General features: G+C 42.9%; 1 protein-coding gene and 1 non-coding gene across 2 annotated transcripts in view; both read left to right on the top strand.

The window, feature by feature from the left end:
• Positions 1–27,396, top strand: part of Ncapg2 (non-SMC condensin II complex subunit G2) — a 60,896-nt gene that overhangs the window by 19,059 nt on the left and 14,441 nt on the right. The window contains exons 11-24 of the mRNA XM_069997207.1: positions 1,115–1,240; positions 6,201–6,380; positions 8,893–9,045; positions 12,371–12,593; positions 12,804–12,907; positions 14,762–14,935; positions 18,430–18,500; positions 19,431–19,584; positions 19,671–19,844; positions 20,403–20,519; positions 20,621–20,761; positions 21,124–21,223; positions 24,815–25,002; positions 26,868–27,008. Of these exons, the coding sequence (XP_069853308.1) occupies positions 1,115–1,240; positions 6,201–6,380; positions 8,893–9,045; positions 12,371–12,593; positions 12,804–12,907; positions 14,762–14,935; positions 18,430–18,500; positions 19,431–19,584; positions 19,671–19,844; positions 20,403–20,519; positions 20,621–20,761; positions 21,124–21,223; positions 24,815–25,002; positions 26,868–27,008 (2,046 nt within the window). The remainder of the gene's footprint in view (positions 1–1,114; positions 1,241–6,200; positions 6,381–8,892; positions 9,046–12,370; positions 12,594–12,803; positions 12,908–14,761; positions 14,936–18,429; positions 18,501–19,430; positions 19,585–19,670; positions 19,845–20,402; positions 20,520–20,620; positions 20,762–21,123; positions 21,224–24,814; positions 25,003–26,867; positions 27,009–27,396) is intronic.
• Positions 13,496–13,607, top strand: LOC138810244 (U6 spliceosomal RNA). Its single transcript, XR_011367055.1, has one exon. It is a non-coding gene; the product is annotated as a U6 spliceosomal RNA (small nuclear RNA).

Here is a 27,396-nt window from a genome sequence, read left to right as displayed (position 1 = left end):
GGGGCTGGAAGGGGGCACAGAAAGGGAGGGAGAAAGGGTGAAGAGATGCACTCATGTTGTTCAGCATACACTGTGGAACATGACCTATGTAACTGGGCAGGGATGGGCGGTGGAGGTGGCGGGGGGGGGGGGGGGGGAAGGGATTGAAGGGGGAAGGGGTGACATTGTCCAGAAAATACAACATACTCACATTGGCTGACTTATGAGTTGGCAGCCCCTCTGTTCAATACCTCAATAATAACGATAGTTGTAAGAAAATTAAAAACATAACTTAGGGGGGGAAAATCACCAAAAGGCAGGATTTGAGGTGTGATTCAAGTGATAGCGTACTAGCATATAATGACCTGAATTCAAACCTCAGCACCACAAGGGAAAAAAAGAATATTTCTGGGGTCTACTTACCTGCAAAAGTAGAGTGCACAATGATTGTGAAATAAACAGCTGGGCAGGAGAACAGGACATGTATGAATGCCAGTGGGGCTGGTGGCATGTGGGGCCGCCCTGGCTGCCCGTTTCCCTCATGTTCCATGCTGCTAGCAAGGGCAGGAGGCAGAAGCGCTCTTTGTGAGTGTTACGATGAACAGACTGACCTGGTGTCCTCAGAGGTGATGACTCTTGATGACACACTGTGGACTTTGTGCAAGGAAACTGATCTTTGATATCTGTTATGGTCAACCAAGAGTTTGACTTAATTAAAGACAGCACCACAAAGTCTAGACATGCTTTTTCTTATTTTTATTTTTTTTGGGGGGTGTGTGTTAGAGATAAGACTCAAGGTCTCAAAAATGCTAGCTGTATTAGGTCAACAAGCCATAGCAGCGGTATACATTGACAAACTTAAAGGTTAAAATGTTCTTTTCTTTCTTTCTTTACTGTTATCATAAGGATTGTGTATAAAGGTTTAATAGGTAAATCAGGTAAAAAAAAAAAAAGCATGTTTCTTTTTGGACCATGTCACTCCTTCCCTTGATCTCTCCCAGTTTTTCCCTAAACTTTTCTTTCAGTTACAAATTAATCTATATTAATAGAGATAGAAGTATTAACTTAGGAATACCAGACTTAAGCTTCATTAGATATTATTTCTGAGAATCTAAAAAATACCTTACTCTTTTAGGCCAGAAACTCTGAAGTTCGATCAAACGCTGCATTGTTATTTGTTGAAGCATTTCCTATTAGAGATCCAAACTTCAGTGCCATCGAAATGGATAGTGAAATTCAGAAGCAGTTTGAAGAACTGTATGTATGTATTCACGTGGTGGAGCTGCTGAGGGTCTTCAGCTCTGTCCAGTTGGGACACTTAGCTGCTGGCACAGTGGACAGCCTGCTTGTTTCCCTTTTAAGTGCAGTGCCCGGTGTTTCCCCACTCAGAAAAATGTATAGATTCTTTTTATTCTTTCTTTTTTGGGGCCATACCAGCAGCCATTGCTAGTTTTCTGGTGATTTATTGGAGATGAGAGTCTCTTGGGATCTCAGCCTTCTGAGTGTTCAGATTATAGGCATGAGCCACCAGTGCCCAGCTAGGTTTTTTTGGGTTTTGGGTGTTTTTTTGTTTGTTGCTCCTTTTTTGTTGTCAATACCCACATTTCCACAGGTGTTCTGATCCAGTTTCTCCTTTGTCACCCTCCCTCGCTCCTCACTCTCTTCTGGAGACATTTGAACAGGTTTCATTGCTCTCTTGCTGCTCTCATGCATGCAAACGAAATACTTCGGTCATAGTCATCCTCTCACCCTCTCAGCCTCCCAGCCCTTCCAAAGGGACCCTTCCTCACTAACAGCTTGCTGTACTTTCTTGTAATTACTTTTTTTCAGTGTGTATAAATTGTACCAAGGGGTTTCACCGTGGTATTTCAAACATACAATCTTTTAATCAGAAGAGTCTTCTCCATTGATTTCTTTTTCCCTACACCTATACCCTATTGCATATATTACAAATTAAAGCTATTGCATATCAAAATGACAAGTTCTTATTAAAAACTTAAATTCTTTTTTTTTGGGGGGGGTTGGTTGTGGGTCTTGAACTCTGGGCCCGGGTGCTGTCCCTGTGCTCTTCAGCTCAAGGTGAGTGCTCTACCACTTGAGCCACAGCACCACTTCTGGTTTTCTAGTGGTTTTACTGGAGATAAGAGTCTCACAGACTTTCCTGCTCGGGCTGGCTTTGGACTGTGATCCTCAGATCTCAGCCTCCTGAGTAGCTAGGATAACAGGCATGAGCCACTGGCATCCGGCCCTAAATTCTTTTGAGATTCAAAAGAACTCACATATTGAGTCAAACCCTGAGTCTTTAACCTTTTAAAAAATAAAAGTGATTAATTTTTTTTAAGAGAAGAAAATAATTGCTGAAATCAGCTAAATGTTCTCTCAGAAAAAATTAGATTCTGAATCATTCCTTTGAAGTTTATAAAACGTAGAAAACATTGTGAAGGGTATTATTTTGAAGTTATGAAATGTTTGGACTGGACATGCTTGATGATGAAATACTTTTTCTAGCATGTGTGAAGTCTCAGGTTCAACACGCGTGCGGGTGTGCATGCTCGCACACACACACAGTGAAAGTAATTCATAGAAAAAAAATCTCTGAACTTGTGAATTCTAAGTCCTCAGAGTCCTAAAAGCTCTCTCTGGTTTTCCTTTTCATTTTGTACCTCCTATTCTTGTTTGTTTTTTCTCAAATGGTGCTCGTAGTGCGGTGCGGTTTGGTCCCAGGTGGTCCTGGGCTTGGCAGGGTGAGGAGGATGGCTCTGGGTTCTCAGCAGCCCAGGCTCGTTCAGTTTTCCACACATGCAGAAGACGTCTTCCCACAGCCTTACTTCCTTTTCCTTTTGTGGAAACGTGAAGTTTAATTTGCTCTTTGTGCACTGGGCTCAGCCTGTTCCAAGCGTACCCTGGACACATGTCTGCCCTGTCTCCTGGAGTCCTGTCGCTGGTCTGAGATAGGACTTCTTATCCTGTCATAGGAGTGTTGAGATCACACTGCCTTCACTTCTTTCTCCTCGAAGGGTACTACCCCACAGACACTTCATTTTGTTGGCCTTGGCTCTGATTTTGGGGAGTAGCGGATAAGTGCTAAAGCCATCTTGGTAGTCTTTTTTTTACCCTAATTGTAAGGGAAAGAAGAATCACTTTTTTATTTTTCAAATAGAATTATTTGTACAGTAATTAAAATATAGACTAGTATAATGGCCTTGTCTGTACTCAATAGGTTCAGTTGTTACTGGTCAAGGCTGATCTTATTTATTTTTCCCTCATGTCACTTTTTAGACAGGGTTCCGCTTTGTAGACTGGGTTGGTCTTAAACTCATGATCCTTCTACCTCCACCTCCTGAGTGCGGGGCTGGGGTCACCATACCCATTTTACTTCTCTTCTTTCCCTGTTGTGGGGGTATTTCTCCACTAAGCTGGAGCTTGAATTCAGGACCATACCTCCGTGTGTGTGTGGGGGGGGGGGGTATATCCTAGGTGTGTTGGGTATCATGTATGATTTTTGAGGTAAGGTTTCATGCCTCAGCCACACCTCCTCCTGCGTGTGTGTATGTGTGTGTGTGTGCGCGCGTGTGTGCGTGCGCGTGTGTGCGTGTAGGATATATCCTACGTGTATTGGGTATCATGTATAGTTTTTGAGGTGAGGTGTTGGGCCTCGACCACACCTCCTTCTGTGTGTGTGTGTGAGCGTGCGCGCGTGTGTGTCCGTGCGTGCGCGTGCATGCGTGCGTGCGTAGGATATATCCTACGTGTATTGGGTATCATGTATAGTTTTTGAGATGAGGTATCATCCCTTGACCACACCTCCTTCTGTGTGTGTGTGTGTGTGTGCGTGTGTGTGCGTGTGTGTGCGTGCGTGCGTGAGTGTGCGCGCGTGCGTAGGATATATCCTATGTGCATTGGGTATCATGTATAGTTTTTTTTTTTTTTTTTTTTTTGTCGGTCGTGGGGCTTGAACTCTAGACCTGGGCGCTGTCCTTCAGCTCTTCAGCTCAAGGCGAGCGCTCTACCACTTGAGCTACAGCGCCACTTCCTCATGTATAGTTTTTGAGCTGAGGTGTCGTGCCTCGACCAGCCCAGCTGTAATCATCCGACTTAGGCCTCCTCGCACCCCTGGTGACAGGCACATTGCACTGTGCTTAGCTGTTGTGCTGGAGGACATGCCCAATACCCAGCCATTGGATGAGATGGAGTCCCTTGAACTCCTTTTTGCCTGGCTGGCCTCAAATGACAATCCCTGATCTCTGCCTCCCAAATAGTTAGGATTGCAGGCTTGTGCCAGTGCATCTGATGCTGCCCTTGCTTTAAAATATCTGAAACAAAGCTGAATGCTTCAGACAGGCAGAAGGCTTCATGCTAAAAGACAAGAACTCTTTTTTAAAATACATAGAGTTTTTGTAGCTAAAGATAACTGAAGAATAAATCTTTAATGTTATCAAATAACAAGTTCACACTTTTCCAGTTTTGTTTGAAATGGTGCTTAGCTTAGGTTCATGTATTGTTAGACTAGGAGTTTATTCTCCAACAGTTTCTCTGGTAACTTTTTTAAAATTTGAACTCAAGGTTTCATTCTTGCTATGGAGATACTACACTGCTTGAACCATGTCATCAGCTGTTTTGTGGCTTTATTTTTTTTGTCGGTTGTGGGGCCTGAACTCTGGGCCTGGGTGCTGTCCCTCAGCTCTTCAGCTCAAGGCTAGCACCCTACCACTTGAGCCACAGCACCACTTCCATCTTTTTCTGCTTATGTGGTGTTAAGGAATTGAACCCAGGGCCTCATGCATGCAAGGCAAGTACTCTACCACTGAGCCACCTTCCCAGCCCCTGTAGCTATTTGAGATGGAGTCTTGCATTGTTTTCAGGCCAATCTGAACCACGATCTTCCTTCTTATCCTTTTCACTATAGATACAATGAGAAGCACACACCATCAAATGCAACTTTTTTCTGTTGAGATGGGGATCTCAGGAACTTTTTTGCCTCAGCTGGCCTTGTACTGTGGTCCTCTGGGTCTCATTCTCCGACCTAGCTGTGATGAGAGGTGTGCATCCAGCTGTGTTTGAGACAGGGTCTCAAGCCCTAACTGGCTTGAACCTGTTCCTTATTTCTGCCTCCTAGTAGGATTAGAGGTAGGATCTAGGAAGTGGCGCTGTGGCTCAAGTGGCAGAGCACTTGCCTTGAGCTGAAGAGTGCAGGGACAGTGCCGAAGCCGAGTTCAAGCCCCACGACCAACAAAAAAAAGAAGATCTATTGCATATGCTTCTCTCTTTTTTTTTTTTAACTTGCTGTTTTTTATGTTGAAAGAGAAAGTCTTCATTTCCCACAATCTGGCTTTTACATGATCTATTTCTGTGTTCTCTAATGTTTTTCTGCCTTTTTTGTTGCTTGTCAGTTGGTAGTTAAGTATAGCACGTTGGTGAGATTTGTGTTGGTGAGGTGTGTGGGAGTGTGAGCTTGCACTTCCACTGGGGCCACATAAGTGTGATGGGTAACTTACTCCTTTTGAATTGTTAGAAGACACCGATAGGAGTGACCTGAATTAATGCATTCCAACAGAGTTTTGTATACTGGCTCTGTTCCATGTATGACAGTGTGTTGTACAGTTCAAGAAGGGCTGCCTGTGCTCCTCCCTGGCTCAGTCTCTGCAGACACTACTGGGTGGTGGTTGTTTGCGCCTGGTCTGCTGTCCAGAGTGCCCTGGGTGAGGTGGCAAACAGCGCCACCTTGTTTTAAATACTCTGCATTAGAAAAGAATAATCAGATTCAGCAATCCACACAGTTTGCTCTCCTTATCCACGGATTCAGCATCTGGATTTGGCCAGCTGTGGATGGAATGTATTTAGGAAAAAAATATTGTGTGTCCTGGAGATTGTTATTCCCTAACAGTACCATAGAAAAACAACCATTCACAAAACTTTTACATTTTGTTAGTTACTAGATAAATAATCCTGAGACGCTTTTGAATACTAAAAAAAGTATGCAAAAATTACATGCTACGGTATTTTGTGTAAAGCACTGGAGCATCCACATGTTTTTGTATCTTTGGTAAGCAGCCCTGTAATCAATCTAAACAACTGTATGGTCAATATTCATGAATATTTGCATGTGTATTACTAAGCTGTAGATTTCCAGAGGGCTAAGAAAGATTTATAAAACAAACTATAACAGGAAAATTACTTCTGATTTTTAAGCCTTTTTCCTTTTCTACTTTTTATACCTTTAGAGCCTTTTAGAAGACCCTTATCCTATGGTCCGTTCTACAGGCATTCTTGGTGTTTGTAAAATAACTTGCAAATACTGGGAGATGATGCCCCCTGCCATTCTTATTGACCTCTTGAAGAAAGTAATCGGGGAGTTGGCATTTGATACAAGCTCAGCTGATGTTCGTTGTTCTGTCTTTAAGGTAAGCTTTGTAAAGTTATATAAGTAATATTATATAGAGTAGTCTTGTAAAACCAGAGAGATACGTAGAAACTACAGAGAAGGAAAAAGATTTTAAAATTTCCTGTTATCCTACTCTAAGGGATCGTATTGGCACTCTATTTCCAGGTAAGATTTTGGGGTGTTTTGCTGGTTCTATGCTTTGTTCCAGCCAGTGTCATGATCTGGTGAATATGAGAGACCCGGGTCAGCAAGGCCAACCACTCACCTAACCACTGGGCAACATACAAGGCTAATTCTTTTTCCTATTTAAGGAGTCTCTGCTGTTTTCATAAGTAAAAATTATATAAAAGCCTCTTTTCAGAGAGATTATGCTTTTAATGCTCTACACTGAGCCTGTACATGGAGTGTTTTGGGACTAATCTGTGTGGCTTTTACATACCATCTTCCAATCAACACCACCCATAGTGGATCACTTTTGTTTCCTAAGCAATTGGAACCAAGTAGATCTGGATTTATAGAAACTACAACTTAGCTATTGGATAGTCCTTTTCTCTACTTAATATGATGATAAAATGAGGGTAGTAGGCCAGAGTCTGCCAAGACATGGTGCTAAGCGTTTTGGGGTTGAGCTGGAGCGTATAAAGCTCTAAGAGGAGATAGTAACACCATTGGAATGGACTGTCTAGACACTCAGGCTCCCAGCACTGTGAGCATAGAGCCAGTGACTTTTCCCATTCTCACAGGAAAGCAGGTCTGTTCAGGGGTGGTCTTTGGCCTTTCAAGTTTTTTGTTTATCTACTTGCTTCTTCTGTTTTCTGTGTCCTTGTTGTGGCATCTCCTGTTCCTCATATGTTTTTGCAAATCTGGCTCAGAGATAATAAGCAGGTCTTCCCTTGGCATGTCCCCGTTGTAGGACCTCCGTCTAGCCTTCCTTTGCGTGCCTAGGTACTACTGTAGTCAGTCGGAGCAGCCTTCCACTCTCAGCAGAACTCCTAAGTGTCTGTCTATTTCCTTCCTTACGTAATTTGAACCCACTGTAAGGCGCTTCTGGTTCTGTATCCTGTAGAAGGGCATTTCTGGTTATGGGACTCACTTTTTTTTTCTTGTTATTAGTAGTACTATTCTGAACTCAGGGGCGGCTCCCAATTGAAAGACAAGCAGTCCACCACTAGAGCTATACCTCTAAACTTTTTCTGCTCTTTGCTCTGGTTATTTCACTAAAAGATCTTTCATTTTTACCCAGACTGACCTGTACTGTAGTTCTTATTCTTCATCCTGTAGCTGGAAAGACAGGTGTGTGCTGCCGTTCCCTGCTATTAATTGAGATGAAGTCTTGAGAACTTTTTACCTGGCCTGGCCTGGAATAGTGATTTTTTTTTTTTTCAATTCAGAACCTCCATAGTTTAGCTAAGAAAACTGAATGTTTTTTTGGGGGGGTGGGGTGGGGAGGTGCACGTGCGTGCATGCAGGCCAATCCTGGGACTTGAACTCAGGGCCCAGAGGCTGGCCCTGAGATTTTTTGCTCCAGGCTAGCATTCTACCATTGGGCCACAGTTACACTTTGGCTTTTTGGTGACTGTAAAGATTGCTGAAAGGAGAGCATTACACAGTTCAGGCAGAAGAGAGTTTGTTAGGAGAACCAAGCTGCCAGCCTACACCAGATGTAGGTGTGCAGAGCACAGAGAGCAGCCTGAAGGGTGGCAGCTTGTGGAGAGAGATGGTATAGGGAAAGGCAAGGAGAAGAGAGGAGGGTGGGGCTGCAGCACATAGGGGATTGACCTCAGAGCCTGAGGTCCTTTGTTGACTCCAGTCAGGTAGTTGACCAGTGATTAACAGTTATAGGTGATTGTCAGTTTGGGGCGGGTGATTTCTGGTAAAGCTAGGTGCTTTCCTTCAGGAAGGGTGGGAGGTGGGGGACCTATTCTCCCCAGCCCGACCTAACAAGGATTGATTGGAGATAGTCATCTCTTGTGCATTCCTGCCTGGGAACTTCAGCTGTGATCCTTATGTGGCAACCTTCTGAGTAGCTAGGATTGCAGGTGTGACCCAGAAGCACCAACTGCAGATTTTTTAAAAAATAACTACTGTAGTCTCATTTGTGTGAAACAGTAGCTGGACTTATTGCCAGTTGTTAATCCTACTAACTCATTAATTGTATTTTTTTTAAACCGGTTATAGAGCTTGAACTTAGGTCCTGGTACTGTCTCTGAGCTTATTTTTACTCAAGGCTAGTTCTCTACCACTTGAGCCACAGCTCCACTTCCAGCTTTTTCTGCTTATGTGGTGCTGGGGAATTGAACCCAGGGCCTCATGCATGCAAGGCAAGCGCTCTACCACTGAGCCACCTTCCCAGCCCCCAAAAGTATATTTTTTGATATATGAAACTTGTAGAAAAATGTTTTCTGTAGGAGTGTTTTCACTAGTATGTTTGGAAAGATGGAGCTGAACATCTTAAGTGAATTTTTTTGAACACTCTATATACACACACACGCACACACATATACTAATTCTGAACTTTTTCCTTTTTGTAGTGTCTGCCCATCATTTTGGATAATAAAATGAGCCACCCCTTATTAGAACAACTATTGCCAGGGCTCAGATACAGTCTCCATGATAATTCGGAGAAAGTAAGAGTGGCTTTTGTGGACTTGCTGCTGAAAATCAAAGCTGCCAGAGCTGCAAAGGTGGGTAAATAGGACTTTTCTTTTTACTAAAGATACAAAATGACACAGCTGTTTCATCCAACAGAAGACAAACTTTAATTCTAAGAATCCGAGTAATCGTATTTTAAACAGTTTAATATGTTGTATTTGCCTAGTTCTTTATCATAAAATTTTGTTTTAGGCTTCTTATTGAAGGTTCTAAGAATATCAATGTGTGTTTTTCAAAGTCATTAATATTACAAATCTCTTTAAATTGTCTTTTGATCATATGTGGAAGTGTTGGCTAAAATAAGTGTTGACTAAAATGATGTAATATATGTTTGATACCTTGTTAGCACCTACATTACTTGGAAATGTGGCTAGAAGCCCTTCTCCCTTCCACAAAGGAAACAAAGACCCTTGCCTCATAGTAAAGGTTCCTTGGGCACCATACACACTGCTGTTGTGATTATTCTCTCCCCGCTCCAGTTGTGTTCAGTTTCTTGACAAGGATGTCAGTGGCAATATTGCTGAATTGGATTTGCTGCTAATTGGTAATACTGTGAGCTTTTCCTCCATGTAACAGTTCTCATTTACATTAAAATACTATTGTTATGCCACAGGATTTGGAAAACAACGTGATTTGTCCTTCAGTGTAGCATCAGCTGGATTTACGTGTATTCACACAAGTTATGATGAGCTGCAGTGTGGCTCAGTGGTAGCATCATGGTGCTGGCTTCCGTCCCCTAGCACTATAAAAGGGAATTTTTTTGTGGGTCTCCTGTGGAGATAGCAAGTATGTAAATGAAAAAGCATGGAAGCAGTGGAAGTATTGTAGTATGTGACCACTTGGGTATGCTTGTGTATCTCTGAAGAAAATGGCGCATTGCTCACCATTGCCTGGGGAGCTTTGTCACTGCAGGTTGTAGTAGGAAGACCCCTACTCAGGCAGACAAGCCCACCTAGTCGTCCGGAGTGACAGAGCCCCCCACAACAAAGTTGTTAATAGAGAAGTTGTTTATTGAGAAAGTTCCTACACTGACCAGTCAGGGTCGCAGTACAGGCTCAGGAGCTGATACTGAGACCCCCCAGCAGCCCACATACTTTGGTTTTTAAAGACAAAATCCTTGAGGTCAAGCCTGGTCACATGCAGGTGACCAATGGGGTAATACCAGACCACACACTGGTGGCCAGTATAAGGCAGAGTTTACTGTATACACGTGGTGTTGGAGCCAGTTGGAGCCCAATTACAACCTATCTGTTTTATGGGTCAGTCTTTAACTCAACAATCAAGGTGGGTTAGGTTGTTAAGGGGAGGGGGACCTAGAGGTATTCTTTCCATTCCAGGAACTGGGCTGATTGGAGCCAAGGTCTAGTTAACCTTGTTTAAAGGTTTTTGGTTTTGGTTTTTCTAAAATCCCTAAAACAAAGGCAAAGCCTGGAAAGAAGCTATACCAGCTCAAGTCTCCTCTCAGGGCCTACTTCAAGGGGACTTGTGTCAAAAAACGAAGGACGTGTTGAGTCCATGCAGTAAGAATCCTGAAGTCATGCCCAATTGTGTTACTTTGGAATTTTTGTGTATATTGTAGGCTGTGTACTTTCTGAATGTATCCAGGGTGTTTTAGTCTTACAGTTAATCTTATACACTCTTTGCTAGTTTTCTTTTTTTGGTGGTACTAAAGTTTTGAGCCGAGGGAGGGCTTTGTACCCTAATATTTGAGCCACATCCCTAGCCCTTTATGTTCTGGTTATTTTTCAGATAGGTTCTAGAGGTTTTTGCCTGGGGCAAAAAAGATTGGTGTACACCACCACATCTGAATGGCACAACTACTGCACTTGGTTTGTGTTGATAGGGGTCATGCTAGCATTTGCCTGGGCAGATCTTCACCTCCTGCGCCATTGTACCTGACTTCTTTCCATTTTAGATTCTTTACATTTCACTGTAAATTTTGGAGTTAGCATGTCATTTTCAACAAAAAGCTGGCTATAATTTTGATTACCTGCTAAAACTTTGCTTCTGAATCTGAAGATCAAGCTTGGCATGGTGTAGATGTGTTTGCAAAGGATTAAGGAAATGTACATAGGATGGTTCCTACTAATTAATGGCATATACCCAAGAGAACTGTGGAGGTACCAAGTAAGACAGGGCTGAAGGGTTGAAAACAGTAGAGGTCTGTATGGGTACAGAGAAAGGAAATGTCATATGTTCTTTCCTAGCTTTGAAGCTTTGTGGTGGGCAAGCAAGCCTAGAATCACTTTTGGGGTGTTGAGGTACTAGGAAGGAAGATTGTGCTATGGTAGGAGTGGACACATTTGTCCTGTTGGTTCTACTTCTAGTGTCAGAAAGAGTCATGTTAATTTCTTTTGTTGTTGTTGTTGGTTGTGGGGCTTGAACTCTAGGGCTGGGTGCTGAACCTGAGCTCTTTTTGCTCAAGGCTAGTGCTCTACCACTTGAGCCACTTCTAGTTTTCTGGTGTTTAACTGGAGATAAAAGTCTCACGAACTTTCCTACCTGCTCTGGCTTTCAACTCAGATCTCAGCCTCCTAAGTAGCTAGGATTACAGGCGTGAGCTACCAGCACCCAGCTATTTTTTTTTCTTTTTCTTTTTTTTTTGTGCCAGTCTTGCGCCCAGGTACTGTCCCTGAGCATCTTATGCTCAAGGCTAGTGTGCTCTACCACTTGAGCCACAGCTCTACTTTTGGCTCTTTCTGAATAGTTAATTTAGAATAAGAGTCTCACGGACTTCTGCCTGGGCTGGCTTTGAACCTCGATCCTTAGAGCTCAGCCTCCTGAGTGCTAGGATCACAGACATGAGCCTCATGCAGCCAGTGCATGTTTCTCTTTCATCTCCTTTCAGTAGAGGGTTGGGTGTGAGTGGTTCTGATTTGTGCGAGTTATCTCGTGTTGATGATGGGCTAGAGGAGGGAGGGACCAATAAAGAGGCCAGACGGTGGAATGTGTGATAACAAGTCCAGTTTTAGACATGGAGGCTGCTCACTGTGGTGCTCAGGAGCGATACCCTGTGCTTCTGAAGATAGGAGTGGGTGTCCATGTCAAGGTGATGACATTGTAAGAATGTAAAAATGGTTAGCTTGGTAGTCATAGCTATCATTGGAGTGTTTACTGTGCATTGCAGCCTGCTAACTATTATTGCCCTCCTCCCTAACTTTTATACTTCTGCCTTATGTATTGGCACTTCTTAAAATGTAGATTGATTTATTCTCTTCACAAGTAAGATTTTTGCATGTCATTTGAAATGAGTTTTCTTCAATAGAAGCTTGGTTTCTCTTTCGTTATGGTTTGGTGTTTTTCAAGATTATAAGAACAATCAATTATTTCCTCCTGTGCGTGTGTTTCTTTCTATAGTTTTGGAAAATATGCCCCATGGAGGACATTCTAGTTCGTCTGGAAATGGATTCTCGACCAGTGTGTCGGCGCTTGGTGAACCTCATCTTCACCTCTTTCCTGCCTGTGAACCAGCCAGAGGAAGTCTGGTGTGAGCGCTGTGTCACACTAGTCCAGATGAACCACGCGGCTGCCCGGAAGTTCTACCAGTATGCCTGTGAATACACTGCCTGCGCCAACATAGGTCTGGACTCCCACTCCAAAGCACCATGCATACCACACACACACAGGCCCGATATTGTCACACTAGCAGGCTTCATGCTCCAGTGCATTTCTTAATGATTTCTTTTCATGTAATATTTCTTACTATTTGGTATTATAATCTTTTTATTGTTAGAAAGTTAATTTTGTAGAAAGAAACAATTTATTTGTTGATTAATCTTAAACCTTTTAGCAAAGCTGATCCATGTTATTCGCCAATGCTTGAATGCCTGCATCCAGAGAGCTGTTCATGAGCACCAAGAAGCCCAGGAGGAGCAAGAGAAGGAGAACGAGACTGTGAGTAACCCCTTACTCCCTACCTAGAGAAAGGCAGAGCCTGGTACCCTAGGGATATTTTTATTTTGTGTTTGTTCCTTTAGTAGGAATAGTTTGAACTTTTTTTTTTTAATGATAGAAAATTCTGGTGCCAGTGGCTCAGTCCTGTAATCCTAGTTTATTTAGGAGGCTGATTTCAGGATAACAGTTTGAAGTTGTCCCAGGCAGGAAAGTGTGTGAAACTCTCATCTCCCGTTAACCAGGAAAAAGCCAGAAGTAGAGCTGTGGCTCAAGTGATAGAGCACTAGCCTTGAGCAAAAGAAGCTCAGGGACACTGCCCCAGTACCTCAGTTCAAGCCCCAGGATCAGCAAGAAAAAAAGAGATCAGAAAATGTGTGTTTGAAAGAAAGTAGATTATAGTACAGACTTTGTCCTGAGCTGCTGGGTATGTTGATTTTCCTAGGTGTGCAGCACTAGCTGGGTTCCATTCTGGCTATTCCCACAGTTCATGATTCCATGGCAGTCCTGTCAGGGCCAGACTCACAAGATGCTTCTAGAAAATCTCAGGGCAGAGATTGTATAGAATTGTTTTTTATAAAATGTGATCTGGTGCTTGCATCAGCAGCACACATACTGTAACTGGAATGATACAGAGAAGATTAGCATGGCCCTGGGCTGGGATGACATGTTTCATAAAATGTTGCCTGTTTCCTAAATTTTTTTAATGAACAAATAAAAATTAAACTTTGTTACTGCTGTTCTTCAGGACACAGTGTCCTATATTCTTTATGCATTTTTAAAAATTGTTATTGTAAAGGTGATGTACAGAGGGGTTACAGTGTAAGTCAGGCAAAGAGTACATTGCTTTGGGGGCAGTTATTGTAAAGGTGATGTACAGAGGGGTTACAGTGTAAGTCAGGCAAAGAGTACATTGCTTTGGGGGCAGTGTCACCCCTTCCCTCCCTGTCTCCTAGTTTTTCCCTCCTATTCCACCCACAAGTTGTATAGTTTGTATTCAGTGCAATGTCTGTTGTGTACCACTTTGTTCACCCCTTGTCCCTCCAGTTCTGTTACCCCCTCTCACCCTCCCCAAAACAGGTAAACAAACAAGAAAAAGAGGAAAGAAAACTAAAACAGCAACAAACAGAAAGCCTCTTGCTTGGATCTGGTGGCTCACGCCTGTAATACTAGCTACTCAGGAGGCTGAGATCTTAGGATCAGGGTTCACAGTCAGCTTGGACAGTAAAGTCCTCATGAGACTTTTAACTCCAATTAACTACTCAAAAACCAGAAGTGGTTCTGTGGGTCAAAGCAATAGAGAGCTAGCCTTGAGCTTAGGGACAGTGACCAGGCCTGAGTTCAAGCCTAGCAACCAACAAAAAATAAAAAAGGCTCTTGTTTCCATTTCCTGGAGTTCATTTCCATAAATATTATTTTGTATGAGCACGATGCCTCTGTTTCTTTCCGAAGACTAGAATTTACCTTCTTAGTAGACATTCTGAAACAGTGAATAACATCCCTCCATGGCTGAGCATCAATGTCATAAGCTAAGCTTGTGATTCTAGCTGCTCAGAAGGCTGAGACATAGAAAAAAGCAGTTTGAAGCCAGCTTGTTTCCAATGATATGGTTTGTTTCCAATCAGCTAGCAAAAAGCTTGGCTGGAGGCATGTCTCAACTGAGGGCAACAGTCACACAATTTGAGGACCTGAGTTTAAACCCTGGTACCAACCCCCCGCCACCCTCCCCTCCCCTCCCCCCCCCCAAAAAAAATTGTAATATTAAAGAGCACTTTATATTCCTTACATTTTGTGTTAGGTCTGACATGCTGTACTTACTAGCTCCTCTCACAGTAGCATACATTATTTGTGTCTTAGGTACTGGACAAAATGCTGTCAGTGGATGATGTTGCCTCTATGGCAGGATTACTAGAAGTCATTGTGATTCTCTGGAAGAGTATCTATAGAAGTCTGGAAAACAACAAGGAAGCCAAAGTCTTCACCATTAACAAGTTTGCATCTGTGCTTCCAGAGTACCTGAAGGTATTCAAGGTGAGGCTTCGGCCCCTCTGTGAGCAAGATGTGTTTGACTGATTTAATCTAGTGGGAGTTGTGTTTTCTCACCAGTACAATGAGACCATTGCAGTGGCCTTTGTGTCATAGTTTGATTGGTATCCATCCTCACTTCATGCCCATACAACCCAGAGAAGTGCCCAAGGTGAGCCCTGACTTTCCAAATCCAGAAATAGTGTTTTGGAATCTAATTTGACTCGCAGGTGAGAAGAGGATTTTTGTGACCAAAAGATGTAATTATAACAATTCTGTGGCTGTATCCTCAGGCATCTGAAAGTGCTCAGGAAACACATAACCTCTGTAGCATTAGAGTGGAGAGTGTAAATCAGACAAAATAGAACAATGTGGTTTTTATTTCTACTTTTTTTGGTCATACTGGGGGCTTTGCACTTGCTATGTAGGTTCTATCACTTGAAGGACACTCCTGGACCCTTTGGCTTTAGCTGTTTTTCCAATAGGATCTTGTGTTTTTACCCAGGCCAGCCTGGACTTGAAATCTCCTGGGATTACAGGCCTCAGCTGGCCCTGTGTGAGATTTCATTTACTTTTAGTTGACAGACAAAAACTAAGTTTGTGTTGTGTTCAACTTGATGTTTTAAAATAGGTGTAACTTGTGGAATGGCTAAGTTGAGCTATGTTAAGTGATGAGAGCACATCAGAGTCTCTGTCCAGAGTTTTCTGAATATGGTACAGTGCCTTGTTATTGACTGGTGACCATGTTGCTTATTGTCAGAGGTCTCTTAAACTCACTTCTCCTACTAATTTAAATTTTGCTGCTCTGACCGGCATCTCCCTTCCCAGCATTTGGTTGCACCTATGCTCTCCATAAGTACAAATTCAGTTTGGATGAGGGAAACATTATTATGTCTTCACTTCTTTTTTTTTTTTTTTTGGTTGGTCGTGGGGTTTGAATTCTGGGCTTGGGCGCTGTCCCTCAGCTCTTCAGCTCAAGGCTAGTGTTCTACCACTTGAGCCACAGCACCACTTCTGGTTTTCTTGTGGTTACTTGGAGATTAAAGAGTCTCACAGACTTTCCTGCCCAGGCTGGTTTTGAACCACGATCCTCAGATCTCAGTCTCTTCTTTACTTTTTTTTTAAGTTTGTATTTCAAAACCAAGTTTAAAAGAATAGTACAAGTTAAAGCCAGGCACAGGTGGCTCATGCCTGTAATCCTGGCTGCTCGGGAGGCTGAGATCTGAGGATCACAGTTCAAAGCCATCCTGGACAGGAAAGGCTGAAACTTATGTCCAATAAACCACCAGAAAACTGGAAGTGGCACTGTGGCTCAAGTGGTAGAACACTCGCCTTGAGCTGAAGAGCTGAGGGAGAGTGCCCAGTCCTAGAGTTCAAGCCCCATGACCTACTCCCCCACCAAAAAAAATAGTACAAGTTAAAAATGCAAATTTATTCCTAACTATACATACATATATATATATATATAACTTACTGCCTGGGCTGGCTTTGAACAAAAGTCCTCAGCTCAGCTTCCTGAATAGCATTGCAGGCCTAAGCCACTGTGCTGAATTTTGAAATGTATTTTTTAAAAATAGTGCTTTTGTGTGTGTGAGCATGTGTGGGCTGGTCCTTGGGCTTGAACTCAGAGCCTGGGTGCTGTCCCTGAGCTTTTTGCTCAAGACTAGTGCTCTACTACATCTCCACTTCTGGCTTTTTTGGTGGCTAACTGGAGGTAAGAGTCTCACAGACTTTCCTGCTCATGCTGGCTTGGAGCTATGATCCTTAGATTTGAGCCTCCTAGCTAGGATTATAGGAGTGAGCCATCGGTGCCCAGACAGATAATGGTTTTGAAGATAGAGTTTAATGATAGAATGATCATAGCTGACCGTAGATCTTATAAACTTTTTTTTTTTTAATTATCCTTCACTCTACTAACTTTCTGTGATTTTGGACTACATATTAGTTTTTTAAATAATTTTTTATTAAGATTAAGTGATTACATAAAATTTACAAATTTTAACCTTCACAAGGCAAATTGTCATTATTGTGGTCTATAAAGTTTGTGAATTCTATAAGCTTTGACAATACAACTATTTCTTCTGCATTGGGTGATATGTACATTTCTTTCCTTTTGCTTAGTGTTAGCTGTTCCCTCTTTCCCTCTCCCTCCTTCCCTCCCTCCCTCCCTTTGCTGCCCTTGAGTTGCTTAGTTCATTTTCATCAATGTCCAGTGCAGCTGCTGTATGTATTTTTAAAAGATATGTATGTATTTTTTCCCGTTTCCCTCTGATTCTGTGGTTATCCTTGACTCTACTAACTTGTGATTTTGGACTACATACCACTTTTAAACCTTGTTTCTGTGACTGTCATATCTGAGCTACGCACTCAGCTTTTGAGCTTTTGCTCATGAAGGCAAATTATCTCAGTTGCCAAGTTTTCTAGTAAATTTTTAAACTCAGTATTTTGCCTTAGACTAAGAAAACAGTATTATCTCAGAAATTTCCAAAGATAAAACAAGCCACCCACAGTGGCAAATGCACAGGGTCTCTAGGACTGGGATATAGTGAATTTAGGAGCTCAGGGAACCTTGGCAGTGGATGTATGAGCACGTGCATCAGGCTATTTGTGACATTAGGGAAATAGTTCTTTATTCTGTGTTGAGGGTCAAGGTATGCGGATGACACATCAGATTTTGATTTCACCTGTTTGTATTTCATGTGTATTGTTAGGAAAATTATTTCACTTTAGAATTTACCATTAGTTGCTTATGTACCATAAATGGGTTTTGATACATAACTGTCAGTCTATATCTATCTATCTATCTATAGTGGTATTCTTGGTATAATCTAAGCAATTAAAATCTGCTCAGATTGCTTGTTACAATAATGATAATACTGATACAGCTGTATTAGTAGCCCTTAGCACTTATTAGGTAACATTGTACCAGTTTCCTGTGGTTTGGTTTGTCTTTTTTAGTCCTGTCCATTTTGACAAGAGGAAGAAACTAAATCTGCATGTAGACCCTGACCTGTTTTGCCAGCTGTTAGGTTGTGGCTTTGATTAGACTTGGTTTGTTTTTGTAAGCATGTGTGTTTATACTGTCTTCCTAAAGATACTCTTCTTGAATGATTTGCTTCTTGTGAGAGTTAATTTCACATATATTGACTATCTACCAAGAGTATAGTTGATTTTATTGCATTATTCATTGTTGTTTTCAGAGCAGAACAAGCTGTATGACAGCAGGGTCTAATTGTTCTCATTACAAGTGTCCATAGGATTTAGAATAGTGCCTGGAACATAGCAGATGCATAGTAGTGAAGTTGTATAAAACCTTCAGGATCCTTGATTTGATAGTAATCTCATCCTCTAACCTGAGGTCTATCAATGGGTTGGTTTACAAACATTGAAGAAAGTCATAGAATGTAATCTTAGCACCTTTGGAATTAGGTTATTCAGAGTAATGTGGAGAGGTATCCAAATTTCCTGAGTTTGTTCTGTTTTTCTTTTCCTGCTGTTAGGATGAACGCTGCAAGATCCCTTTGTTTATACTGATGTCCTTCATGCCAGCGTCTGCTGTCCCTCTCTTCAGGTACGCAGAAGCAAAGCAGGAGAGACACTCTTGTGCTTCAACCTTTCTACCTCGGCTAGGGTGATTTCAGTTAGCATTGCAGTTGTCAGGTAATGAAGAAGAGATCCTGAGGTACTGAACTGTGACTTCACTTGAAAGTCTCGGGGTTTAACACCTGGTGTTGTAACTCCAGGCCACTCAGCCACCACTGGTTATACATATCTCTAAACATGGGAATGTAGCTATCTGGATTTGAGATGTTGTAAGTATAAAACATACATGGAATCAAAGCCTTGGTGTAAAAGATATTGACTAAGAATGACATTTGGATTAGATTAAGTAAGGTGTGTATGTCTTTGAAACTCAATTTACCCAATCCCCTTCACACTTTAAAATGAGTGTTAGAAAAGTTTGAGTTGCATATGTAGTTTGCACACTCTTTTCTCTTTTTTTGTTGTGGTGCTGGGAATCAAACTTAGGGCCTTACACATGATATCTATATACCCCATCACTGAGCTTCTATTCACATACTCCTTTTACCAGATAATGTAGATCTAGAGTTTTCCTTATTACTTAGTAAGAATAAGTTATTTCTATTCACATTTATGGAAAACAAACATTTTTAACACTAAACGATATTGTATTCCAAATTAGCAATTCTTGGTCTAGAATCTGACAGAGCTAGTACAAAAATAAAAGGTCTTGAGGAGGTAGGACATATCCTAGGTCACTGAGACCTTCATGGAGTTGTTGTCTTGGTGTTTTGGGGTGGGACAGTTACTGTCTGTGTCCTGCAGAAACCAGTATCAATATAATAGCAACGATGTCTGAACAACCCTGACTTATCTGAAGTGAGGATTTTCTCCCTTTGTGGGAATATGAGGGATTTGTTATTGGAATATATCGAATTTGTTGTTGACGTATTTTCCTGGTTTTATGTACTTGACTCAGCTGTGGTGTGATTTCGGTCTTGAGAAACCAGGAGGAGGGTGTTGCTGGCAGGAGCTACTGTACCTTGTTGGATTGTCTTTGCTCCTGGGGCCAGGTGGGGCATATCCTGGAGCTCATGGATGACTGGTTGCCTGAGGAACGGCCCCGAGCCAAGGTGTGTGATCAAGAACTACTGTGTTCTGGAAATTACTTTCTTTTCTAGGCACATGAGCTCTAATTGCTCATTTATACCTTCTTCAGAGTAATATGGCATCTAAGCGTAAAGTGCAAATCCATGACACACGTCCAGTAAAACCTGACTTAGCACTGGTTTACATGGAGTATTTGTTGACCCATCCAAAGAATCGAGAATGCCTGCTCTCTGCACCCCGGAAGAAACTTAACCATCTTTTGAAAGCACTTGAGACGTCAAAGGTAACTTTATATTCTGAAAGTTGAGTGATTGTGCATGAAAATTGCAGCGATACAGTAAGATAGATGTTTTTCATACTAATGGTATTGTGATGTTTGAGCTGGAACATCTACAAGGGCACTGATGTGGGAGGGGGCTGCATTGGGAGTAGGTCCATTTCCATGCCCTTCTCGTGAGTAGTGCCCCAAACCCCCATTTCCGCCCAAGCTGCTAGGGAAGTAGGACTCTGGTGGATCATCCCTGCATCTTGGAGCATATTACTCTCTCTGAGGTCTCTAGGCGTCTTGGAGAAAGTTTAATGTCACTTCATTGTGTTCCTGCGCTCCCATCGTCTTCACTCCGTCAGCTCTACCATCCCCTGCAGAACCAGGCGAGAGATAGTCTGGGGAGGAGGAGAGTTCTGGTTCAGTGGGTCTGCTTGCGGGCCGGTGTGTTACTTGGGTGGCTAGGCAAGGCTTCTCCAGAGTTGATGTCTTCCTCCTCACCTGTGGCCCAAATGCCTGCTTCTTGGGTGTTACGGGGGTACATTTGAACATGGCTTTTGGGTTGGGATTTTACAGGCAGACCTGGAATCACTTCTGCAGTCTCCAGGTGAGAAGTCCCCTAACTTCAGCCAGGTGTCTGCACTGCGAGCCTTCAGTCTGCACTGCCGGTTGGGCGTCCATATTCAGCATAAGGTACACTGCGTGGGCCCAGGTCCAAGCGAGTGGGTCTGGAGTGAGCGGCATGCTCCAGAGCTTCTGTCGTCACTGATTTGTCCTTTCATTGTGTCGGATAGTTCTGCTCAGAAGGGAAAACTCATCTGTCCATCTTGGAAGACACTGGGTTTTGGTTAGAAAGCAAAGTTTTACCTCTTATTCGAGATCAAGGAGAAGAACATCTGAAGCTCCAAAGGGATGCCTATCAGCAGATTATCCAGGTCAGCAGTCTGGGCCACAGAGCCTTCCTCTTCATGGTGTGCTGTGTGTCCAGGAATGCTTCTTTTGTCCAGGTGGCTGTTAAGGACCTTGTTGCTCTTTTGAAATATTTAACAGATGCATTGAAGTATCTAGCACTTATCTTTTCACAAAGTATAAGCAACATAATTTTAATGTAGTTTTGTGCATTAGGTGCTTGGTTGGTGGAATTAAATATCTTGATTTCTTGTGGGAATTTCTATCGAAATTCCTTTAGAAACATCTTTGTAAGTCTCTTTTTATGAGTGCACTATACCACATAGGAGAAGCTTTGCTGGGCCTGACTAAATCTCTTGGTAACAGTGAACACATCTCTCTTTTACAGACCTACTTGACTGTATGTAAAGATGTTGTCATGGTTGGCCTTGGAAATTCGAAGTTTCAAACACAACTTTTACAGCAGAGTCTTGGAGTCATGCAAGCAGGCACAGTATACTTCATTCACTATTGGGCTACTTTAGAGCAATGCATACTTGAAGCTAGTGCTTTCTTTCTTTCCTTGCTCCTTTACTTGCAGATCAGGACTCTGGCTTTTGAGACAGACGTGCTATGCAAATTGACTTATGCTAAAAGAATGGTTTCTCCAAGGCTGACACTCCAATGGAGTGTCCTGGTTTTGATAGGGTCTTGGGGTTCTGCACTGCTAGGCAGACATGACCCAGCCTGCATCTCTAAAGCAAGTCTCACAGAAGAACCCTCTTGTTCTGCTGTGTCCTCGCTCCTGTGGGTGGAGTGAGTTAGGAGTTGTTGAGTAGCACCCCCTGGTCCAAGGAGAATGGTGGCATAGCTATATGGCACCAAGAGTGTCAGATCAGCAGTGCCAGTGTCAGTGCCAGTGGCTCATATCTGATACTCACACTTGGCTTTTATCTCCATTCAAATAACAGAAGTGGTGCTGTGGTTTTAAGTGGTAGAGTGCTAGCCTTGAGCAAAAGGAGCTCAGTAACAGTTCCTAGGACTCATATCCAGTCCTTCCCCCCCCCGCCCAAATGTCAGGATGATTGAACCATCTAACTCCTGAGGGTGAAGGTTCTCTTAGCCTACATGCGAATATAGCAGGAAGGCCAGCCATGTGGCTAGGAGAGTGTCACACTTGGGCTTCTAGTCATAATCAGTGTCAGTCTGGCAGGAAGAGTACTGGTGCTATGTTCTCTCCTCTCCCATCCCTACCCTCCACCCCTAGCTACTGGCCCCTAGCCCCACTGGTGGTCTCTGTGGAGTAAACTGTCTCTAGATGGGTTTTGCTGTACACTCTAGTTACAGGATCTATGGAGCATCAGCATTTCCTTAAGCCCAGAGCTATTTCAGGAGAGGTGCTCCGTTAAGTTAGACTCAGTAAGGCTCTAGTCAGGTGATAGCCAGTCCACCTATCTAGCCACGGCCTGAGCATCCTTGGGCAGGGTCTTGTCTACTCTACGTGCTGCTGGAGCTGGATACTGGCCAGCACCTTGAGGTTACCTTCAGTTACACTCAGGATTATACATCATTGCTTTAACATTTCCGTTAGAGACTAGATGTTAAGTAGAACCAGCATTGTTTATTTCATAGTCTAGCTTTTACATTAAACTCATTATGCAATTTATACTTAGTGATTTAAGCTTAATGACTGAAACAGTCAAAATGACTTTAATAAAGACATTTTATTTATCATTCAGGACTTACATATTTATAAGCTATAGGATTTTGAATCTTTAGTTACTCAGTTCCCCCTAATGAAGCTGGAGCACTCTTTATATTTACATACCCAGTAAATAAGGTCTTCAGAATTGGGCCACTCTGTGGCATCCTTCTGTTAGCTGGTTGAAATGTATCCAGTCATAAAGCTGCATTTTAACCAGGTGGACTGGAGTGTACTGGTCACTGCATCGTGGACTAATGAGCCCTCACACAGATGGGTTTTTTATTAACTTTTTAACTTTTTATTTTTTATTATTATAAAGTTCATGTACAGAGGGGTTACAGTTAACCTAAGTCAGGTAATGATTGCATTTCTTTTTGGACAGTGTCACCCCTTCCTTCGCTCTCCCAGTGGTTTTAATTTAAGAAGTTAGTTACATTTATGTTAGTTTTGTTCAGTTATGTCATTCTTCATGCCAAAGGCACTAGGAAAAGGCATTCTTGGGATGCTGTTGTGGTAGCCCAGCACATTAAGGATCCTGCTCACTAACATGCAGGTGTTCACAATATAGCACAATAGATGTGTTTCATAAACCTCTATTCACTCTGCAAAGTCAGACATTAAAAAGTAACAGGGCTTATGGGAAAAGCAGATTTTTCCTAGTAAGAGTTTAGCATAATTAAAAGGGAATGTTAAATCTCTAAAGTATAGAAATGTAATGCAAATGTAGGACTTTGACAGAGAGAATGCAAGGCAGGCTGGCTGTCCCACCCCAGAGACCACATCTGCCTCATACGATATGGGGACAGCACAAGGCGGTGAGCTGAGAGCCAGCATTAAGGCACTCCTTGTTCATTTACTGACACTCGGTGTCTAAAAGATTCACAGGTTGGAAAGAGCCATGGGAGGAAAACCCTTAGCATGTGACCTCCAGCCAGCCCTCTGTGCAGCAGAGGGTGCAGCACCCTCTGACTTGTCATTAGGAGTTTGTCCTGACCACATACACTTAAATAGGATGAAATAGCTTTTAATGAGAACTTGTAGCCTTCTACCTTTTTGTCAGTTTGCAGAGAGCCCTTGCCCTGCAGGAGGTCTGAGACTAGCACCCTCTGCCTGGCCTGCTGAGGAGCTTCCATGGGACCAGTGGGTGTCCTTTAAATCATAATTCCTTGAAAATTTCTGTTGTGATTTCAGATATTTTTACAGTTTTTATTGATTCTGGCAGAGCCTAGGCGTCCTGCAGGGCCGTTGATGCAGGGAATGGACCGCTAGGATGGACCATCTGTCTTGTTATCTCAGCAGGTAGACTGGGGTTGTAACTAGCTCTGTCTCTGGTGAGCTTAGTAGATCTAGCCTGCCTTAGAGCTGAGTGGCTTTGTCTAGTGTTTGCAGGCCTGTTTCCTAGGCAAGCCCTTATGGCCACCTCATGACAGCCTCTTCACAAGGAGCATTATTTCTGTGCCTTATCACCTGACTGCTTTGTGTTAAGGCATCTTGCAGCATGATTTGGCTGGAAGGTGTTTGGTGTACATGAGTCAAAAGCTAGGTTAGACTGGGATGTGGTGAGGGAGAGCTCCCGTGAGGCTTGATGGGGGCAGGTCCTCTGCTCTGCTTTTGTTGCTCTTACCAACAGGATTGATTAGAAAGAAGGTTTCAGGGCCAAAGAATATAATTAAGATTACATGTGGAGGGGCTGGGAAGGTGGCTCGGTGGTAGAGTGCTTGCCTAGCATGCATGAGGCCGTGGGTTCAATTCCTTAGCACCACATAAATAGAAAAAGCTGGAAGTGGTGCTGTGGCTCAAGTGGTAGAGCACTAGCCTTGAGCTGAAGAGCTGAGGGATAGCACCCAGGCTCAGAGTTCAGGCCCCATGACCAGCAAAAAAATAAAATAAAATAAAAAGATTACATGTGAATTTGCAAAATTCAGTACAGTAAAGGAAATGATTTGGAAGAGAAAGAAAATTATAACCACCATGTGTAGGAAATTTTAACAGTTGGTTGTAGGATTATCAAATCATACTTTGAGAGGTGTCATGCCTTCCCAGTTGCTCTCATAGTTGGTGATTTGTGAGAATTATGTGAGAGAAATACACATGCTTTAATTCAGGTGTCCTGGGTTCATGCTACCAATTGCTGTATGTTCATGCATGCAGCCAATAGTTGTTACTTTCGTGAATGAGTCAGTGTCCTGTTATTGCTAGGGAAGTTGGTATTTTGTACTTAAATGTAGCACAATTTTTATTTGTTTAGGTTAGAATCTAGATTAACCTGACCAATGTGGGATTCAGTATTGGGTCACTAGTAATAAATAGGCTCTTGTACATCACCATTATATGCATATGTTAAACACTTTACCTAAATTATGAAATTAGATAATTGCTCTTCTTTTCTTTCCAGTGAAGGGATTTTTTTATGTTTCGTTACTTCTTGGCATTTTGAAAGAAGTAACTGGGAGTTCCTTGATTCAGAAAACCGATTCAGATGAAGAAGTTACAGCACTGTTTGACAAGGTCCAGGAAGTGTTTCAGAAAATGCTGGAATATATAGCACGGAGCTTCAGGACACAGCCGGAAGAAGGACTGCGGGTACTGGTGCCGACTGTCTGGGTCTGGGGTGAAGGGTGTGTTCGGTGCTGACTGGGGTGGGGGGGGTGGAGATCACAGGTGCATATGTACATGTTTGGCCACTTGCCCTGATATAGGGGCCGTGGCTGAATCTTGTCCCTCAGGTAAATATACCCATATCCTGTGGTGATACTCTCAGAGAGATGGTCCTTAGTGTGTGGGTTGGAGGGTCATAGGCCCAGAGCCCCATATTTTATCTATGCCAGTCTTAACAGCAAGAACTCTGGAATTCAAGCCCTCCATCTGGCAGGACCAACACAGAACGGGATCAGCACTGCCTCTGCATGTGCATCGGTCTGCTAGAATCCCTAAATAGAAGACATGTTCGATGATGATCATTCTGCTTGTTTTCAGAGGGAGAGAAACCTAGCCTGGAAGAGATGCTAATTTTCACAGTGGATTATTCTGTTATTGTTAACATCAGCCCCCAGGTTGGGAGCAGAGTCATAGATTTGAAGGGATTCTTTTTTTTCCTTGATGGTAGAAGTTGGTGTGATATAAGAAAACGGGAATCAATTCTTTTTCTTTTTTTTCCCTGTGTCTGTCGGTTGTGGGTCTTGAACTCTGGGCCTGGGTGCTGTCCCTCAGCTCTTCAGCTCAAGGCTAGCGCTCTGCCACTTGAGTCACAGCACCACTTCTGGTTTTCTTGTGGTTACTTGGAGTTAAGAGTGTCACAGACTTTCCTGCCCCGTCTGGCTTTGAACCGCGATCCTCAGATCTCAGCCTCCTGGGTAGCTGGGATTATAGGCGTGAGCCACCATGCCCAGCCAGCAACCAATGCTTGTAAAAACTTGTATGCTGGATTTGCTTCCTCCTAGAAATAATGCATGCCATTTCCATAGCAAAGTCATGTTACTGGAAAGAGCCTTGATTGTTTTTTTTTCTATCTACTAACTTTTTAAAATTTTTTTGCTCGTCATGGAGCCTGAACTCTGGGCCTGGGCGCTGTCCCTCAGCTCTTCAGCTCAAGGCTAGCACTCTACCACTCGAGCCACAGCGCCACTTCTAGTTTTTTCTGCTTATGTGGTGCTGAGGAATTGAACCCAGGGCCTCATGCATGCGAGGCAAGCACTCTACCACTGAGCCACCTTCCCAGACCAACTATTGTTTTCTAATGAAGATGTTTACAAATGTTTTAATGGGAGGCTGTTTATGAAATATTGACCTCCCAGTTTTACTCTGTCTTAGCTGGTGGAAATAATTGAAAGTCATTGCCTCATTTTTTCTTTTTTTTTTTTTTTTTTTTTTTTTTTGGTCGGTTGTGGGGCTTGAACTCTGGGCCTGGATGCTGTCCCTCAGCTCTTTAGCTCAAGGCGAGCGAGCCACAGCGCCACTTCCGGTTTTCTAGTGGTTTATTGGAGATAAGAGTCTCACAGAGTTTCCTGCCGGGGCTGGCTTTGAACTGTGATCCTCAGATCTCAGCCTACTGAGTAGCTAGGATTACAGGCGTGAGCCACCGGCGCCTTGCTGCTCAGTTTTTCTTAATTCATACTGAATTCTTTTGAAGTATTTATTTATTTGAGGAGCCATTTGATGTGACTGTGCTCAGGTAATGTAATTTATGCCAAAATCATTACTTTTGCCATCAAGTCTTAACACTGCTTAAGTATCATCTTAGGAATGCACTATTTTATAGTTGTTATCTTAATGTTATTGATGCTCTTCCCCTCCCTCCTCTCTACTGTTCCTCTCTTTCCTCTCTTACTATTGCTACTTTTCTCCTGAAGGGTTTTGTTTTGGTGAAGAAATGTCCTATGGTAATTCCTGGTGCATGGCTTGGTTTTTGTTTTTGTACCATGGTTTTTAATGGATGTGTTTTCTTGCAGCTCCTCTATTCTGTTCAGACCCCTCTTCATGAATTTATAACCACTGTCCAGTCTTGGCATGAGGACACTCCTGTCCATCGGGGGATCCTTTCTACTCTGATTGCTGCTCCTGTGGTGGAGATAAGTCACCAACTGCGGAAGGCGAGTTATATTTATACTGACATTTCCAGGTCTTTGAACAGGATGCTGCTCGCAATGCCCATTTGGGCTTTTCAGATGCAGTCCTGGCGCGAGGACTTGCTTTCCTGTGGTTGCACCTCACTGTCTGGTAGCTGGCTAATAGTACAGAGTCACGTGATCACCGAGGGTGTCATCACTCCTGATAAAACGGAGCCTGGCCTCGTGTTGTGGATATTTCTGCTGGCTCATTATGAACATTGAATGACTTGACACATCTCTGAAGGTTCTTCTCTCCTGGGAGTTGGCAGGGGTACTAAGAGCAGGGTACAGGACTGTTCTGGGTTATTTTGGAATGGAGAGTTTGCATCTCTGATTGCTTGCTGTATTGTTTGTTAAAGAATGACTTAAT

Source organism: Dipodomys merriami, unplaced genomic scaffold (assembly GCF_024711535.1).
Source record: "Dipodomys merriami isolate MVZ:Mamm:240054 unplaced genomic scaffold, mDipMer1.0.p SCAF_5, whole genome shotgun sequence".
NCBI classification, from domain to species: domain Eukaryota; kingdom Metazoa; phylum Chordata; class Mammalia; order Rodentia; family Heteromyidae; genus Dipodomys; species Dipodomys merriami.
This window is presented reverse-complemented; position numbering and strand designations above follow the sequence as displayed.